The sequence below is a fragment of the Salmo trutta genome, chromosome 29 (genome assembly GCF_901001165.1).
Source record: "Salmo trutta chromosome 29, fSalTru1.1, whole genome shotgun sequence".
NCBI classification, from domain to species: Eukaryota; Metazoa; Chordata; class Actinopteri; order Salmoniformes; family Salmonidae; genus Salmo; species Salmo trutta.
The window spans coordinates 26,006,687-26,027,392 of NC_042985.1; the positions used below are offsets into that span (position 1 = coordinate 26,006,687).

The following is a 20,706-nucleotide window of genomic DNA, read 5'->3' on the forward strand; positions in this document are numbered from 1 at the left end:
AGAGGAGAGGAGAGAGGAGAGAGAGAGAGAGAGAGAGAGAGAGAGAGAGACAGGTTGGGAAGGGCTGAGAGAGAGAGAGAGAGAGACAGGTTGGGAAGGGCTGAGAGAGAGAGAGAGAGAGAGAGACAGGTTGGGAAGGGCTGAGAGAGAGAGAGAGAGAGAGAGAGACAGGTTGGGAAGGGCTGAGAGAGAGAGAGAAAAAGAGAGATCCACAGAGCATGAGAGAGACAGAAGGAGAGCACCTGTGTATCTACCCAGCAGCCCTCCAGTGATAAGAGGTTAGATTTACTGCTTGTTATTCCCCCTGGCACGCCCACATGCTTTCATCCAGAACGATTTACAGGACAAATTAGGGTTATGTGCCTTGCTCAATGACACATTGGCAGATGTTTTCACCTAGTCGGCCCGGGGATTTGAAACAGCAACCTTTCGGTTACTGGCCCAAAGCTCTAAGCCACAAGGTCTTGATATGGGGCTGAAACATTAGGCCTAGATCCTGTCCTACATAAAGCTTTCTGGCATATCATCATCAATGCTACTAGGAATGTGCTAACTGAAATCAGTTAGGAGTGCCCATGCAGTGTCATTGCATCTAAAAAGGTTTTCTTGGTAACACAAAAAGATTACAAAAACGCACAGGGTTACCCTGTGCACTAAGATGAGAGGAGTTGATAAGGTTATCTGGTGGGACAGTGTGTGTGTGTGTAAGTACGCTTCCAATGGCAGTGGAGAGAGCGGGAAGCTGTGCTAGTCAAGTGGGTAATGTTGATTAGGGCACACTGTAGCAAAAACATTTCGCAATGAAAAACAAAACCCTGGACCTCCCGAGTGGCGCAGTGGTCTAAGGCACTGTATCGCAGTGCTAGCTGTGCCACTAGAGATCCTGGTTCGAGTCCAGGCTCTGTCGCAGTTGCCCTGTGACTGGGAGACCCATGGGGCAGCGCACAATTGGCCCAGCGTCGTCTGGGTTAGGGGAGGGTTTGGCCAGCAGGGATGTTCTAGTCCCATCGCGCACTAGCGACTCCTGTGGCTGGCCGGGCGCAATGCATACTGACCAGGTCGCCATGTGTACGGTGTTTCCTCTGACACATCGGTGCGGCTGGCTTCCGGGTTAAGAAGGCGTTGTGTCAAGAAGCAGTGCGGCTTGGTTGGGTTGTGTTTCGGAGGACGCATGGCTCTCGACTTTCGCCTGTCCCGAGTCCGTACGGGAGTTGCAGCGATGGGACAAGACTAACTACCAACTGGATACCACGAAAAAGGGGTAAATAAAACTAATAATATATATATAAAAAAAATAACCCTGGTACTGGTAGACCCAAAAAAGGGATTTAATAGCGGGTCAGTCTATATTGTGCTCATAAACCAACTGTTTTATTTTACTACCTGTACTTCAGACTACAGTTGAGCCAACTTGTGGATATCTATCTAGCTGATTAAATTAAACTATTTTCTAATTGCAAGTCATGAATGGTTTTAGTGCACACAGCGCAAAGTGTATGAACAAGCGAAATAAACACATTTTTGGGAGAAAGAAAATCTCTGGGGTCAAATACGAGGGGTGAAATGTATCTAGTTTGGGGTGATTTGAGAAGATTTATCATTCAGTAAAATTCAAAGCAGTCAGTAATTAAACATCCCAAAACCCCATGGACGATAAACACACTAAAAACTAACCCAAATCAAACCACTGTCCGTTTGTCATAGCAGTGTGACTGCTCTCGCCTTGGCTGTGTCTCATTACTTCAAAGTAGCTTCCTCCCCTTGTCTCCTTTCCTTCATCTACAATGAGAAAAACTTTAGTGGTAGGACTGAAACGCACCCCTCACCGTCACATCTCCCTAATCAAATCCAAAAGCCTAGAACAACAAATACTGTAGAATATTCTCTTTGCCTTTCAGTTGCTCCCACTGAGCTGTAGTAGAGGGGTCCAGCCAGCAGAGGGGGCTGGTCTGTGGTGTGCATGTTATTGTGTGGTCCTAAAGGCCTTTGTTGAAGAAGACGGTAGACGCGTACGGACTGCTCTGTCGTATCCTCTCCTGAAGATCTGGCTCCAGGTTGCTCACTGCCATAGAACTCATATGTGGGAACAGGGCACAGCACAGAGGAGTGGCAAACACCAAGCACAGACCCACCAGCCCCACCTGTACTGAGGCGTTTAGGACTGGAAGGCTTTCTTCCCCAGGGCTTTCATTACCACAGGGGGCACAGCCATAGCTGGCACAGCCATGCCAATCGTGGACTCCACCACCTGGATGATGCCTGACTTGGCAGCGGTGACTGACTCTCCTAACCAGTTCCCATTGGCCACTGGGATGCCGTATTTCAGCTCCCTCTGCCTCATGAAGAGGATGTTGATACAGTTGACAGCCGCTACAGCAAAGAAGGGGCCGAACGAACGGTCTCATGACAACTGGAAGGTGTTTGGCTAGTCCCAGGGCTGTGACTACAGCTCCTGTGCTTGCACCGATGTATGCGGCAGCCAGCTGATTATTAATAGGCACTATAACAAATCAATATGGCATCATTTGAGCCATTTCCTCATAACTAGACAGACCTTTTTGCCAGGCATCGACCCCGGTTCTTTCACAAGGATGAACACGGCAAGCTGGAGAAAATATCTTTAGTATTACTGTAGAGGGTTTTACAGGGAAGCCTTACCTGAACAGCAGTAAGAATTGAAACTACTATGATGATAGTTGTCAGTGCAATGTTGATGACTCAGTTCACACAATGATAAAACATGGTGCGAAATGTTATAAAAAAAATAGTTTTTAAAGTGTACATCTCTACATAGTGCAGGATAGTAGCATGAGCTCCAAACCCACCACCACCACCTCGGTCTCCCTCCACACCATCGTTCCCATGACTCCCAGGTCTCATGGATCACTGGCCTTTAGACAAATTGCACTGATAAAGAGCAGATGCAATTACACTGTTCAGATTTATCCGTTTGAACTTGGTGTCATCGATGGAGCAGAGGCAGGGGCATGTCATCCTTCAACAGCGTCAGTGGGGTGGGATCAGACACCCATAAACCCTAGCTGTGTGATCAAACCAGGGATAAGTGCTGGGCCGCTGGGTACCAGAGACCCAAACCAACACACAGCCAGCCTGCCTGCTCTCAGCTGCTGCCATCTGGGATAACCTCAGACTGCAACTCCATAAGAGGAAGGCTCTCAGACTGCTGCAACTCTAATCCAATGTAGCAGTGACAATCCTCCAGGATTTCAGGAGACTGTCAGAGATCTCACTGGGCCCATGGCTGTCTGCACCCTGCAGCCTCCCAGGGATGAGTGAGTGAGTGAGTGAGTGAGTGAGTGAGTGATACATTCAATTGACCCATGATAATAATCTCTCCAGCCCAGTGAAAGTGAGGATCTGAGTTGTGAAAGCTGGTCTTGGTGAAACACGGTGGAGTTTTATGTGAAAACATTTCCCCTCACAGTGTTCAGCAGAGCGAGTTTTACAGGTAGTCAAGAGGCACTACAAAGCCTGTCTTGTAGAAACATCAGAAACAACTGTCAACAACAGATGGATGTCATCTAAGTTCAGAACATTTTTGCATGTAGAGCAACACCGGATAATGAAAGCACTTATTTACAAAGGCTTGCCAGATTTGTGCTTTTTCAAACTCTCAAAAGTATAGGCTTACAATTTTGTTGATTAAAGAATAAAAACATTAGCTTGTGATTTATCCTCTTAAAAATAATATTGCTTACATTTACAAACCGCAGGGCTTGACATTAACTTTTTAAGCCACGTGTCCGTAGGGCATATTTTGTACTTGTCCGAAAGTTTGAGAAGAATAAAAAAAAATATGGTCTAACACAATTTTTACATCATTGTATGATGCAAGGAACCAAATTTACAAAAAATACATCATATAGAATCTGACAAAAAATAATAATAAATAAATATTATATATATATATATATATATATATATACATACACACTGATCCAATTCTGCTCTGAGTAATTGTTTGATATTGTGATGTGTGTGTTTTTACTTGTCAAGCGTTAACGTTAAGCCCTAAACAGACTCATTTTAAGAGTTTGACTTTGTGTTAATGTCTTTATGTTTAAGAGCCACTTTGAGTCTTCCCATCAAATTGTTATCATACCAACACAGAACTTCACTGACTAAATGGTCACAGGGGGTTTCGACCTAGAAACTAAACATCTAGAAAATAAATAAATAAAACGACTGAATACAGAATAACAGATCTTCCTTTCTGCTGCTGGTTCTCAGGAAAGGTTCTGAACAATTTCCTGATTAGTTATGAAGTAAACAAGGCGCTGGGAGACGGTGTGGGCTGAGAGGAGCAGTACTGAGTACCACTAGCTGTGCACTGGAGGTCCACCTGAGAGAGATAAATGCTTGTTCTTGATCAAGCACCAAGCTCTCCTCACAACAGTCTGACCTCGCAGAGGGCTCATGGGAGCCATAGAGCATTGTGGGTAGCTGTGGCTGGGGCCGGCGTAGCGCTGCGTTCCATCTCTGCCACGCTCTGTCTAGGTTGCTCTGACATCATTAGTGCTCCATGAAACATTCATCCAATGGCAGAGAAACTGGGTTTTCAACAGCCAAGGCTATGAAAACCACAAACGGTACACGCACAAACAGTACACATACACACACCGGCGTCCATGCTTAAACAAACAGGGCTGTGTTTCACAGTGGTCGAGGAGGTTTCTATAACCAATAGAGGTGCAGTTAGACTAAGGGTAGCAGCTGACTGATAAATGATTCAGTGCCTGACTGAGCGTCTGACAGTCATACAGCTGGCCTCTCTGTATTCAGCACAGCCTCAAGCCCACAATCAGACCGCCAGTCAGTGGGACTGACTTTCACACTCCCTTATCTCCTGTCCAAACCCCCGAGACAGACTGGGGAACTGGATAAAGGAAAGGACTCCAAACTAACCAGGCATGAGATAATGCATTATCACACAGACAGGTATAGGCCCGAAGACAAACACACAAATGAGAACCCACACCTACAAAACACTACAGGCTATATACGCAGCAGCAGAATCATCCATCCTTCTGGCCAATCCAGTCATGGCAGGCAGTTCACTGCAAGGCCAAACTCACCTTAGAGAGATTACAGTGGCAGGGTTCATGTTAGTTGACCTGTGGCATGCAGCTTAACATGTTAACCCCAGTCTGGGGTAGATAGATGAGCAGGACAATCATGCTGAACACATGCTCACTCTCACACAAACAAACGGGCACCCTAGCTGAATGGTGGCCTAGAATAATTCATGTAGGGGGTTCCCCTCTGAACCAGACCACTGGTGTGTTGACTGTTTGGGAGGTGACGTGAAGGTGTAGGCCTCTCTCTGAACCATGCTGTCCTGTCCCCTTACTAAAAGGAATGCTCTACTGTAGCGGTTGTTTGCTTCAGTTAGCTAGGAACCTTTATTTGATCCCATTTGTCCTAGAGAGGTGAAATATCTTGTAAGAGAGAAGCCGGTGCCCACTAATTCCCTTAGTCTCTCCCCTGGCACTGAACCCTTGGTGTATACTGTACTGTACCCTGGCATGTGATCCTACACTGTACAAAGCCTCAGGATTGCCATATCGGGTACCTTGATCTAGCTGCTCATAGTGTTGGAGTGGGAGGAGGGGAGTGGTAGTGATGTGAGTGTGGGCATACAAAACGGCTTTTCTGTGAAGAGCCTCATAAATCAGGCACCACTGCCTTGGCTGTGACGGAGGCGGAGTAAGACCGCATGCTCAACACAATACAAAGGTCACACAGGGAGGAGGAAACAGTCAGCAGTTCAGTCTTCACTTACAGAAGTCAATATCAGCTGGGCAGTCTGATTCTTAACCCTTCTACCACAAGTCTGCACTCGTTCACACTGGATGTGAAAAGAAACAGACTGGTATAAGTCAATTTAAGTACATTTGGTAGAAACTCCCTCCAGCTCATCCTAGATAGAGAAAAATTGGGGGTGGGGTACGGAGGCTGAATGCCGCCCTTGGTGTGCTAGCTCAGACGTTACTCTCTCATCACATGTTCTCAGTCATTAGGGCGGTGCTCAACGGCTGGAACGAAGATCTGAAAATACCTCAGAACTATCCAATCCAAACATTCAATCATTCCACTAGTATTACTGGAATGCCGGTAATTCAGGGAAATGTTAGATGGACTGCCCAAAAAGGCTGAATGAATAAAGACGTGTACTGTTGTGCACCATCCTCTCAATCGTTTTCCTTCACAACAGACACTCACCTGGCTTGTTAAACCACTTGATGTATCACACTACACTCCAGGATGAGACAGAAAACTGGTGAAGACATCCCAGCAGAGAGCAAAGGGCTTGCAGAAAAGACATGTCTGAGGAAAACTTTCACATGAAGTTAACGTTAGCTGTGACTGCCTCCCACACAAGCAGCTCCTGCTGTTTCCATAGGGCCAATAATGTCATGATGCAGAGTGGAAGCAGTACAGTAGGGGGTATCCTGATCAGTCCCCCACACAAAACCTTCAGAAGACAGTGGTGAAGAAAAGAGGAGGGAATGTGTTGAAAAATGACAGGGCTCCTGGGATAGATTATTTTTAGGTCTCACAACACCCTTTCACACACACAGCAGGCCACGGAGAAGTAGAGAGAGAGAGAGAGAGAATGAGACAGGGTGAAATACCTTTTCTAATAGCTGTGACAGTGACGCAACCACACTGGGATCACACACAATGAGAAAGAATGTGTGTGTGTGCACGTATATGGATGTACATTTGCATGTATGTATGCATGTGTCCCAGTTTGAATGTGTTGGTTGGTGATAAGCTCGTCCGAGGCACAGCGAAGGGTGGGAGGTGTACAAGACGAGCCGGCTCCAGAAAAGCTGCATGTTCCCCTTTATGTCCAGAGGCACTGAGTAATTATGAGCTCTGTTCTACAGAGAGGAGCCAGTGTTTTGTGACTGCTAACTGACATACTAGCCCATTCCACCCATCTGGTGTAGCTACTGGGAGACAATGTGAACACCTGCAGGGCTATCTCCAGAACAAGAAGTGAATGAAACGGTCCTCTGAAACAGACTGAACCAGGAAGTGACCGCTGCAGCCTGTTATCTCACCATCCCTGGGAGAACACAAACCTGCTAGCTGGAAATACAGATAGCAGAAACGCTAAGCTGTATTATCACTAGAGGTCGACCGATTAAATATAAATATATTTGTAATAATGACAATTACAACAACACTGAATGAACACTTATTTTAACTTAATATAATACATAAATAAAATCTATTTAACCTCAAATAAATAATGAAACATGCTCAATTTGGTTTCAAAAATGCAAAAACACAGTGTTGGAGAAGAAAGTAAAAGTGCAATATGTGCCATGTAAAAAAGCTAACGTTTTGGTTCCTTGCTCAGAACATGAGAACATATGAAAGCTGGTGGTACAATATTCCCAGTTCTTCAATATTCCCAGTTAAGAAGTTTTAAGTTGTAGTTATTATAGGACTATTTCTCTCTATACCATTTGTATTTCATATACCTTTGACTATTGGATGTTCTAATAGGCACTTTAGTATTGCCAGCCTAATCTCAGGAGTTGATAAACAGTGCTGGGCTTCAAGCATTGCTAAGAGCTGCTGGCAAACGCAGTAAAGTTTGAATGAATGCTTACGAGCCTGCTGCTGCCTACCACCACTCAGTCAGACTGCTATATCAAATGCGGAAACTAATTTCGAAAACAAAAGGTTTATTCTTTCAGTGAAATACGGAACCGTTTCGTATTTTATGGAACGGGTGGCAACCCTAAGTCTAAATATTGCTGTTACATTGCACAACCTTCAATGTTATGTCATAATTACGTAAAATTCTGGCAAATTAATTACGGTCTTCACACAGTTCGCAACGAGCCTGTCGGCCCAAACTGTTGCATATACACTGACTCTGTGTGCAATGAACGCAACAGAAGTGACACAATTTCCCTAGTTAATATTGCCTAACATGACTAAATATGCAGGTTTAAAAAAAATATACTTCTGTGTATTGATTTTAAGAAAGGCATTGATGTTTATGGTTAGGTACATTCGTAAAACGATTGTGCTTTTGTTAAATCATCACCCGTTTGGCGAAGTAGGTTGTGATTCGATGATAAATTAACAGGCACCGCGTTAATTATATGCAACGCAGGAAAAGCTAGTTAACCTAGTAATATCAATCATGTGTAGTTAACTAGTGATTATGTGAAGATTGATTGTTTTTTACAAGATAAGTTTAATGCTAGCTAGCAACTTAGCATGGCTCCTTGCAGCCACAAGGTCCTTTAGACGCTGCACTCACGTAACAGGTGGTCAGCCTGCCACGCAGTTTCCTCGTGAAACGCAATGTAATCGGCCATAGTCGGCATTCAAAAATGCTGATTACCGATTGTTATGAAAACTTGAAATCGGCCATGCCGATTAAAATCGGTCGACCTCTAGTGATCACCCCAAGTAAATGTTTCCAAAACATAAAATGGTGCCATTATGAAAGAGAAACTAGGGTCTACTTGAACAGAATAGGACTGATGTGATTTAAGCCAGGGGATGGGTCATCATTTGACAGGAAAGTGACATGCACATGATGTTGTACATACCTTCTAAAGAAACATGGTAGCCTATGTGACAAGAGTCCTCTGCCCAGTAGCTTTGGGATTAGAAGGTAGGTAACACTATAGCAGAGATAGTTTCTGTAAACAACTCTTTAACAGATAGGTCTAGCTGTATTGCAGCTCCCAAAAGAAATACTCTACAGTCTGCTCTGCCTGCCTCCGCCTGAGGTGCTGCTGGTGTCTGTTACACAAGAGGACGATACCCCCTTCCCTTCACTGGGAGTGAATCCACACAAAGGTCAGGACTCAGTACCGCTCCCGTGACAAAGTGGAGAGAGGGAGGACAGAGCTGGCAGAATAAATACACAGTCCTGTACTGACGGTTTGTGAACTGTCAGAGGAGGACAGAGAGGATTTTGCGCTGTTGGGAGGGTGAGGGTCAACTTAGTTAAGAGACAGGTGGTAACATGGACTGCCAGTCCCAAAATCAGTAAGACTATCTACCATCTGAAATAGAAACAGATTATGTGGGTGGGTGGGGTGGGGGGGTCGAGAGAGAGCAAGAGCGAGCTCCTGGCTATCATTCCCCAAACAAAGCATTTTGGATTAACCAAAAACCAGACAGCAGCCCTTCTCTTAGATGTATGCACATCTTTTCTATCTCTTCATATTAACCTCTAGGTTTGTGTTTTGAGAAGATGTGATTTGGAAAAACTCCTTGGTGATCATATCAGTCAAGGTCAGAGATAGCTGGAGACTACAATCGGCATGATTTATTAACCCAATAACCATCAACTCATTCCACATACAGACAGGCAGAGTCAGCCTAGGACAGAATACTAAACGTTTGGTAGGAATAGGTGGGGGCCTTGCTGCAGGCTAATATAACACTTTAGGCCTGGTTACCAGAGAACACCCTCTGTCTTCCAGTAGGCTATCCATGCATCACGCTGGTGTACAATGCCAAGCCAGACTACCACACTGCTCTCAATGTCCCAGCCAGTGTGGGAAATACAATGTTTTCTCACAAGATTCCAGCGGTCAGGATGTTAAGATATTCCTGTAATCCAAAACCCCACACAGAGACTTCATTGGGCGATTCCTCCCTTGAAAAAAGCTTTTGCTCATGCAGGAAAACACGTCACAGGTCAGTTATTTACTACGAGCATCGACAGGTTGAGTTGGGCGTGACGCTCGACTTACCTGGAAAGCAGAAGCCAGATCTGTTTGTATTCTATCCAACTCCTCTGACTGACATTGTCATGTCATTCAATGATAAGTCAATTAATGGCATGACAACAATAAATCAGATGAGTTGGCTAAAGCACAACAGATTTGGCAACCAGGCTAACGCTAGATCTCTTATGAACTTTTAATGTACAGTAGACTAAAGAGTGTGACGTACCTTCCATGTGCGTGGAAGTCAAGCTGCAGGACCTTGTCCTCGTGCGAGACGGCCCTCTTGGCTCTCTGGTGGTTGCTGTGCAGGGCCTCGGTGTCGTAGGACAGGCCCTCATAGTGGTGGATGTACTTGTTCAGAGGGTTTCCATACTGACCTGCAGGAACCGAGGTGAAAACAGGCTTTTAATGGCCAATTAAAATGTCAAACAACTCATTCCTGATAGGCATGGGGTGCAGTGACAAACCTTCAGAACAGCACTACCTCAAAACGTCTATAAGGAATTATTTTTAACCCGAGACCATGACACATAATCCCTCATTATGAAAGCTTTAGCCTTGACTAGATTCACAAGTATGTTATGAATAATACAACAGCAGGCTGTGTGAATTTCTCTCATTCTCACCATTGATTCAGACTTACTGTGTGTGTGTGTGTGTGTGTGTTTTCCATTTCATTCTTCTTTGGATAAAGATGTTACTTCCTCAATAACTATTTTTGGAACTAAGAATAGTTGCACTTTGAAGGACACCTGCACCAACAAGATAGTACAATACTATAGAGGCCCAATGGTTATTTTCAGCTTAATATTTTGTTCATTCACTTTTCCCATTCCATCCAAAACTGCTGCAGCAAATGGTCAAAACAATCAATTGAAACAATTGGCTACCGCAAACACATTTTGAATGCATTCTTTGAGTGTGTGTTAGATATTTACAGTGTTGAAATGCTGGGGAAAACACCTTCCACAAGACTGCAGTGTGCTGCCAATGATATCCCCACTCCCCTTCCCATCATAGAGACCGAGAGTGATTCCCATCAAGAGCAGCTAGCTAGACACCCTTTACTCTGCCTCCTGCTGACTCAGACCACTTTATTATCTGACACAAACACCATTCTCATCATTTCCAGCTCCTAGCAGGGGTTCCAGGCATCTCTACACTGATGTGATCCAATCCCCAGCCCCAGTCTCATCTTCCCTCCCCCTGCTCTCAGAAACACATTACAGCAGAGAAACTCCACCAACACAGAAAAATTGCCATTTGTCAAACTTCAGAGAAAGATTTTTTGTTTCCCTCTAAATTTCGTGGGATTTTTTTCTTTTTTTTATACATTTTAAAATCACCAGAGCATATTCAATTTGATGTACTGGCTGGGGGGGGGCAACAAATATATAATAGCCTAATTCATACGTTCGCTTTACACAACACCAACTCCATCATCACGTTTGCTGACGATCAGGCCGTCGATGCCCCCGTCAATGACCCTAACCGTTGCTGCAAAAGTGACCGTTGTGCCTTTGGGCTGAATATAATTTTAATAAATTCCCTTCTTCCGGCTACTAATCACCGTGCTCCGAAGAACCTCTCACTCACATGGCTCGCTCAGATATCTCAATTCTTATTAACCAATGAACGTCACGTGATCGGGTCCTTCTCACAGGCATTGCAGCTCTGAAGTTGGCTACTAGTGAAGACACAATAGGCGTGCTGCAGCGCGCGTCCCTCTTATCAAATTCCGAGGCGCATATAAGATGTCAGAAGAACTGTCCACATTTACCGTTCGTCAGCCAACAAGAATGAGTTAAGAACAGCAAAATCACTAGCCTATGTCAATCTACTATCCCCCATGGGTAGAAAAGTTAACCTATTCCATTGGTCAGCTTGTCCTGTGCAATAACTAAATATTCCAAAACGTACTCTGGGACCGTTTTGGGACGCGATAGAGCCCACTTTAATACAACCACTATACATAAAAAAAAAACTTTTAAAAGAAATTAGGCAGATGCAACAGGTCAGAAGGCATAGATTAAGAATGTTGATAGCCTAATAGTTTATTTCTTCACATTCATTATAAGCGCAGCAATTCGCACATGGCAGTAGGCTATTGGCGCAAATGTTCCAAAATGCAATTAGCGGGAAAACACCGTTCTCAAAAGTGCAAATGCTAGCAGTTTCACATGACAGAAACGAAAATATGAATTTAGTAAGAGGTAAGATCTAAAGACGGTTTGTTAATATGACTAGGATTGTGACTTTCGGTGCTGGACAACGAAAGAAAGATGAGAACATGAGAAACAGGTTTCAATGCATGAGGACGTGTTAAACGAAACCCCGTAACATTCCTATGGTCAGAACACAGTAAGACATGCTTCATAAAATGAAAAAAAAAAAGAACTTCCAGATTTTAAACAATTAAGTTTACAGTAAAATAGTTACAAAATGTTGACTGCATCCACTAAGATTGCAAGGTGGGTGATGTTGCAGTGTGCAACAGGCACTGGCACTTCTCGCCTATCTGAAGGAACAGTGACTGAAGTATGTCGACAGAATCAAGCCAATAGATATTATTAATGATCCTATATTATATTTGCCAAACATGACTGGCGTTTAGCACACACACAATTAAAAGTCATTCAAGTTTGGCTACATTTTTAGGGGCCTCTCTCATGTCAGCATTGGTCTGGACATGACAGCCTATGTGCATTGGCTACAGCCTATCACCTACACTTTAACATGTGGGCGTGTGCGTGTTTTCCATTTCATCCTTCCTTGGATAAAGATGTTACTTCCTGAAGCACTGTTTTTGGGACTAAGAATAGCTTCACTTGTGAAGGACACCCACAAGATCCTACAGAGACCAAATGGTTATTTTTCAGCTCAATATTTGCTATATTCACTTTTCCCATCTAAAACTGCTGCAGCAATAGTCAAAACAATCAATTGAAACAATTGGCTACCGCAAACACATTTTGAATGCATTCTTTGAGTGTGTGTTAGATATTTACAGTGTTGAAATGCTGGGGAAAACACCTTCCACAAGACTGCAGTGTGCTGCCAATGATATCCCCACTCCCCTTCCCATCATAGAGACCGAGAGTGATTCCCATCAAGAGCAGCTAGCTAGACACCCTTTACTCTGCCTCCTGCTGACTCAGACCACTTTATTATCTGACACAAACACCATTCTCATCATTTCCAGCTCCTAGCAGGGGTTCCAGGCATCAGAAAGTTTCCGACCCTTTGCAACCCTTTTCCTACGTCACCTCCACGTGACCTACTTGTTGTGTGTATGTACTGACATGTATGTGGAACTGATCATTCGCACACACACACACACACACACTGCATATTAATGTTCTTAGAAATGTATGTCAATTGTGAAGTCTTTCGTAATGCATTTTTCATTATATGTCGGTCCCCAGTAAGACTAGCTGTCACCATTGGCGTCGGCTAATGGAGATCCTAATAAATCAAATCAAGTTACTAATCTAGGAAGCAGGTAGCCTAGTGGTTAGAACATTGGGCCAGTAACCGAAAGGTTGCTGGATCGAATCCCCGAGCTGACAAGGTCAAAATATGTTGTTCTGCCCACTGTTCTCTGGTAGGCTTTCATTGTAAATAAGAAGTTGTTCTTAACGGACTTGACTAGTTAAGGTTATATTTCTTTTTTTTTTTAATTAAAAAATAAAAATCTATGCTTAACCACCTTTGAGGGTTTACACTCTCATTACCAGTTCTCAGGCTGACTTTCTCTAGTCTGTTTCCCACAGTTCAAATGACAGTCTTCTACAGTACATAGGAAACAAAACCTTTATTTTTTTAATTTTTTAAACAAATGGCTAAAACCATGTGCATTTTGTTTAATATCTACGGGGAAATCACTAGGATTTTATGCAGTCAGTTTCACACAGGGAAATGCTGATGAATGTCTTGCTCGAGCTGTGTATGCAACTGGTTCACCTCTGCTCACAGGCAATGTGTATTGGAAGAGATTTCTGAATGTTCTTCGCCCAGCATACACCCCTCCAACCAGACATGCTTTATCTACTCATTTGCTGGATGCAGCGCTCAACAGAGTTCAAGTGAAGGTCAAGCAAATCATAGAGAAAGCAGACTGTATTGCAATCATCTCTGATGGGTGGTCGAATATTCGTGGGCAAGGAATAATTAACTACATCATCTCCACCCCTAAACCAGTATTCTACAAAGCACAGACACAAGGGATAACAGACACACCGGTCTCTACATTGCAGATGAGCTGAAGGCAGTCATCTATGACCTTGTACCACAGAAGATATTTTCACTGGTGACAGACAATGCTGCGAACATGAAGGCTGCTTGGTCTAAAGTGGAGGTGTCCTACCCTCACATCACACCCATTGGCTGTGCTGCTCATGCATTGAATATGCTCCTGAAGGACATCAGGGTACTGAAAACAATGGATACACTCTACAGGAGAGCCAAGGAAATGGTTAGGTATGTGAAGGGTCATCAAGTTATAGCAGCAAAGTGAGAAGAATAATAGCACCACATTGAAGCTGCCCAGCAACACCCGTTGGGGTGGTGTTGTCATCATGTTTGACTGTCTCCTGGAGGGGAAGGAGTCTCTCCAAGAATGGCCATATCACAGACTGCCGATATGGACAGCCCAATGAAGAGGATCCTCCTGGATGTGTTTTGGGAGAGCATGGTAAGCAGCCTGAAACGTATAGCAGTTGCACGGATTGAGAGAGACAATGCCATCCTGTCTGCTGTTCAGACTCTGCTTGCAGATGTAAGAGCAGAAATCCGTACTGCCCTGCCCACTTTACTGTTGCTCCAAGCAGAGGAAACTGCAGTTCTGAAATACATAAAAAAGCGTGAAGACTTCTGCCTGAAGCCCATACATGCCGCAGCGTACATGTTGGACCCCAAGTATGCTGGCAAGAGCATCCTGTCTGGTGTAGAGATCAACAAGGCCTATGGCGTCATCACTACCGTGTCTCGCCACCTTGGCCTGGATAAGGGCAAGGTTCTTGGTAGCCTGGCGAAGTACACTTCCAAGCAAGGGCTTTGGGATGGAGTTGCAATATGGCAGTCGTGCCAACATATCTCATCAGCCACCTGGTGGAAGGGACTTTGTGGAGCTGAGGCTCTTTCCCCTGTTGCCTCCATCATCCTCCAAATCCCACCAACATCAGCCGCCTCAGAGCGCAACTGGTCCTTGTTTGGGAACACACATACCAAAGCAAGCAACAGGCTGAACAATACAAGGGTTAAACAATTGGTGGCCATCCAGGCAAATTTGAGTTTTTTTGAGCCTGACAACAAGCCATCCTCAACAAGGTTGGAAAGTGACAGTGAAGATGAGGCCTCAGTCAGATGTTCAAGAGGTGGACATTGAGGAGGTCCAGGGAGAAGACATGGAAGCCTGAGAGGAAGACAACCAAAGCTTTAGTTTCTAGACTATCATTTTACAGATGTTTATTGAAAACGTTTTTGGGAGACGCGATGGATCATTGGGGATTGTTCAATATTCCCTTTATTTTGTTGTTCAGTGAAATCATCCCATGTGAAGAGTCAACTCATTTAATTAAAAGTTCAATTCGTAACTAAAATTGTTTTTATTTCTATTGGAAGGATTTAATCATTTGCAATTATGTCTACTTATGATAAACATTTTACCTTATGTTTCTGTCTCCATATGATATGGTAAATATATCCACTGCAAAAAAACATAAAATTGAAATGGTATTAATATTAATTTGCATAAATTTCCATTTATTCCCATGGAAAAAGTTCCCACCTCTGAATATTCCCAAAATGTGCAACCTTACCTGGGGTACACCATAATTTACATGTTTGACATTAAAGACAACCCTCTGAGTTCTATTAGATAGATAGCTCTGAATCCACGATATGGCTGAGGTTGAAAAGCCATAACACAAGTTCTCAACAACAGGTTATGGTCAATCATAGCTAAGGCTGCCCTGAAATCTAACAGTACAGCTCCCACAGAGACATCAGGGATTGTAACATACTCTGTTTCAAAGAAACATGGCTCTCTCGGGATATGCTGTCAGTCGGTACAGCCACCGGGATTCTTTGTGCGTAGCGCCGACAGAAATAATCTCTCCGGGAAGAAGAAGGGCGGGGGTGTATGTTACATGATTAACGACTCGTGGTGTAATTGTAACAACATACAGGAAGTCAAGTCCTTTTGTTCACCTGACCTAGAACTCCTCACAATCAAATGCCAACCTAATTATCTCCCAAGAGAATTGTCGTTGGTTATTGTCACAGCCATGTGTATATCCCCCCTCAAGCCGATACCACAACAGCCATTTTCTCCATTTTGCTCCTCCCTTCCTATAGGCATAAACTCAAACAGGATGTACCCATGATAAGGACTATTCAACGCTGGTCTGACCAATCGAAATCCACACTTCAAGATTGTTTTGATCACGTAGACCGGGACATGTTCCGGGTAGCCTCAGAGAATAATATTGACTTATAAACTCACTCGCTCACTGAATAATCAGCGCATAAAGAAGTGCATAGGAGATGTTGTACCCACTGTGACTATTAAAACCTACCCTAACCAGAAACCATGGATAGATGGCAGCATTTGCACAAAACTGAAAGCGCGAACCACTGCATTCAACCATGGAAAGGTGACTGGGAATATGGTCGAATACAAACAGTATAGTTATTCCCTCCGTAATGCAATTAAACAGGTGAAATGTCAGTATAGAGACAAAGTGGAGTCACAATTCAACGGCTCAGACACTACACGTACGTGGTAGGGTCTACAGACAATCAGACTACAAAAAGAAAACCAGCCACGACACGGACATCTTGCTTCCAGACAAACTAAACACAATCTTTGCCTGCTTTGAGGATAACACAGTGCCACCGACACGGCCCGCTACCAAGGACTGTGGGCTCTCCTTCTCCATGGCCGACATGAGTAAGACATTTAAACGTGTTAACCCTCGCAAGGCTGCCGGCCCAGACAGCATCCCTAGCTGCATCCTCAGAGCATGCGCAGACCAGCTGGCTGGTGTGGTTACGGACATTTTCAATCTCTCCCTATCCCAGACTGCTGTCCCCACATGCGTCAAGATGGCCACCATTGTTCCTGTACACAAGAAGGCAAAATTAACTTATTTAAATGACTATTGCCTGTAGCACTCACATCTGTCACAAATGCTTTGAGAGACTAGTCAAGGATCATATCACCTCCACCTTACCTGTCACCCTAGACCCACCTCAATTTGCATACCACCCCCAATAGGTCCACAGACGATGCAATTGCCATCACACTGCCCTATCCCATCTGGACAAAGGAATACCTACGTAAGAATGCTGTTCATTGACTACAGCTCAGCATTCAACACCATAATACCCTCCAAGCTCATCATTAAGCTTGAGGCCCTCGGTCTCAACCCCGCCCTGTGCAATTGGGTCCTGGACTTCCTGACGGGCAGCCCCCAGGTGGTGAAGGTAGGAAACAACATCTCCACTTCGCTGATCCTCAACACTGGGTCCCCACAAGGGTGCATGCTCAGCCCCCTCCTGTACTCCCTGTTCACCCATGACTGCGTGACCATGCACGCCTCCAACTCAATCAAGTTTGCAGACGACACAACAGTAATAGGCTTGATTACCAACAACAATGAGACAGCCTATAGGGAGGTGGTGAGGGCACTCGTTAGTGTGGTGTCAGGAAAACAACCTCACACTCAACATCAACAAAACAAACTTGTTCTCAACTGGCCTACCTGGTTAAATAAAAAAGGTTGGGGGGGGTGTAAACAGCAGACTTCAGTAAACAGCAGAGGGAGCTGTTTACCTATCCACATCGACAGGACAGTAGGGGAGAAGGTGGAAAGTGTTAAGTTCCTCGGCGTACACGTCACTGACAAACTGAAATGGTCCACCCACAGACAGTGTGGTGAAGAAGGCGCAACAGCGCCTGTTCAACCTCAGGAGGCTGAAGAAATTTGGCTTGTCACCAAAAACAAACTTTTACAGATGCACAATAGAGAGCAGCCTGTCGGGCTGTATCACCACCTGGTACGTCAACTGCTCCGCCCACAACCGCAGGGCTCTCCAGAGGGTGGTGCTGTCTGCACAACAGATCACCTGGGGCAAACTCCCTCCCTACAGGACACCTACAGCACCCGATGTCAAGGGAAGGCCAAAAAGATAAATCAAGGACAACCACCCGAGCCACTACCTGTTCACCCCGCTTCCATCCAGAAGGCGAGGTCAGTACAGGTGCATCAAAGCTGGGACCGAGAGATAGAAGCTGTTTTTCAATCTCAAGGCCATCAGACTGTTAAAACAGCCATCACTAACACAGAGAGGTTGCTGCCTACATACATACTTCAAATCATTGGCCACTTTAATAAATTGATCACTAGTCACTTTAATAATGCCACTAATGTTTACATATCTTGCATTATTCATCTTATATGTATATACTGTATTTCATACCATCTATTGCATCTTGCCTATGCCGCTCGGTCATTGCTCATCCATATATTTCTATGTATATATTCTTATTCCATTCCTTAGATGTGTGTATTAGGTAGTTGCTAAATTACTTGGTTAGATATTACTTCAGTCGGAACTAGAAGCACAAGCACTTTGCTACACTCGCAATAACATCTGCTAACCATGTGTATATGACCAATAAAATTTGATTTGACAATCTTATCAATTTATTTCCACCAATCATTTGTGTCAGCGCAGTACATAGAGTGGTCTTCTCTATAAGCATGCTGAAAGTCTGTCACGACTAAGACATGAAAAAGGCTTACATACTTTTCAATAAAGCTGAGGAGTACCACCATTACTAACCGACTGCTATCAAAACCTGGTCATCAGTACGCCACACTCCAGAGTACGGCTGACCCAATTTAGTCGACTGCTCTAATAAAGGCTTAAAAAATAATAATGACTCTGGTACACATTTATTTTCTTTACATTGTTCCAAACATTCACAGAAATTATAGTCATCTATACAGCACATATAACATGCACGTAGCACTTGCTCCTTACCTTTTTCTTGATCTCCAGTATTTTCAACAATGAGTCACATTTATTCCACACACCTGACTTCTCCTTTACCTCCTGAGCAACCAGTAAACATGGCCCCATTTCAAGTTGATTTGTCACGGGGGTTTTTTAAGTCGGGGACAGCCCTACTCCAGAGTAAACCATACCACTAGACCAAAAAGCCATCTTCCACTCTGAGGTAAGGGAGTTTACTTTATAGATTGTCAAGGTTGCTCATAAGGCAAGGCAAAGACTTGGTGCACTCCAACAGTTGTACTACCTATGTGTATGTTTAGCCTATAAGCATATAGCCTAGATCAGAAGCTAGAGGGTTCCAGTTCTTTAGAATTCTCCTTACAGTGATTGTGGTTGAAATACATGAGGAAAACTCCTTCACAGTTTGAGCAAAGCAAACCTGCACAGAGTAAAGAAAGGAGAAATCACTAAAAACTTTGTAGTCATCAGCTGCGTTAGATGGAGTGCTCTCCCGGAGGCATCAGCGGCGCGGCCCCTGCTTCCACCTGCTCGGCTGTGATAAAACTCTCCACTTATCTAGTTCTGGCTAGGGGATAAACGTTGCTCGTTAAGAGTGGGACACTGACATGCATCGCAATTCCACACGAGACTACTCTCTCTCCTGTGCGTCTGTCACTGTGTGGTGCCCTGTTACATTACAGGAGAGCGAGGAGACATTAATGTAGAACCAGGAGGCTTTTAAAGAGCTTTTAGATGCAACGGTCACACTTTTAGCAATCAGCACGGGATGGAAGCAGACATCACTTATTCATTCAGTTCTTTTTCAGGTTAAAATTAAAGCTAGTCCCATAGGAACAGCACACTGGCTCCTGCTCATATGTAGCTCAGCTGTTGGCTGACTGATGCTATGCTGGCTGGTTGCAGTGTTAGAGCTTTATTGAGACTGTCTACTATACTGCCTGATGCTAGCTGAGAATATTCCTCTGCCCAGACAGCTTGGCAACACTGGGCAAACGTTCAAACTGCTCCTCTCACTAGTCAGTCCGGACAGTAGGGCTAGACTGTGTGTGTCCAGTCTGGTGTCTTCAGAGCTGCCCATTGGTGGGAACATGATCCCACTTCATTCACACTGAGGGTCTCCTTAGGATCCTGCCGAAGTGGGAAATACAGCCTCTTCCCTGACAGCTGTGTACTATCAGAGTTGAGAGCGTTTAAACATTTGAATTTGAAAGGGCTCAAGAAATACTGAGGGAGAAATTACAAAAAATATATATATATATCACATCTGCTAGACGAACACAAAAACACTTTTTAAGTGCACAACAGTGTAGCAAAGGAACAATGCTTTTCTATGAAGGGAGAGCATTGACAGCAGACTATTTCATCTGGGGAGAATAAACCTTCATCCACATTCGATTTTCCTCTACCTCCAGAATGCATCTGTAGACTAGAAGTGGATCTGAGGAGATTAGATGAATAAACATCTGAAAAAAAGATTATCCTTAAAAAGGAGGGATATGTCAAAAAATACAAAAAAAGTAAACCGTTGCCACTTTTGTGAAAAAACAATAGCGTTAAAACAAGAGGTTGGCGAGAGCCGAGGCAGGTAGGAATGTCTCCCAGACAGTCCCAAGCCTGGTAAATGAGCAAATCAACCCAGTCTCCAAGCTCTCCGCTGATGAAGCCCTCAGTTTGCAAGTCAAGAGTACGGCTAAGCGTGACAGTGGAGAGAACTGTGGAGGCAAAGCATAATCCTGAGAGGAGTGAACTCAGCTGCATGAAGACGGGCTCAGATTTAGACATAGGCCATCAATTTCATTAAAGTGCTGTGACACTGAGATGCTAAAGAGCAAGCTCTGGCAGTGTGCCTCCACACAACTCTGGGTAATGAAGACAGAGCACGGCCAGGGAGGGACTGGCTCTCACAGCGACACCAGGGCAG

The 20,706-nt window shown here is 44.3% G+C and overlaps 1 protein-coding gene and 1 pseudogene across 1 annotated transcript in view; both read right to left on the minus strand.

Moving 5' to 3' along the window:
• LOC115167240 (disintegrin and metalloproteinase domain-containing protein 10) overlaps positions 1–20,706 on the minus strand; it is a 97,268-nt gene that overhangs the window by 58,412 nt on the left and 18,150 nt on the right. Inside the window, exon 2 of the mRNA XM_029721447.1 lies at positions 9,967–10,117. Within this exon, the coding sequence (XP_029577307.1) occupies positions 9,967–10,117 (151 nt within the window). The remainder of the gene's footprint in view (positions 1–9,966; positions 10,118–20,706) is intronic.
• On the minus strand, positions 1,770–2,855 carry LOC115167745 (sideroflexin-3 pseudogene; annotated as a pseudogene).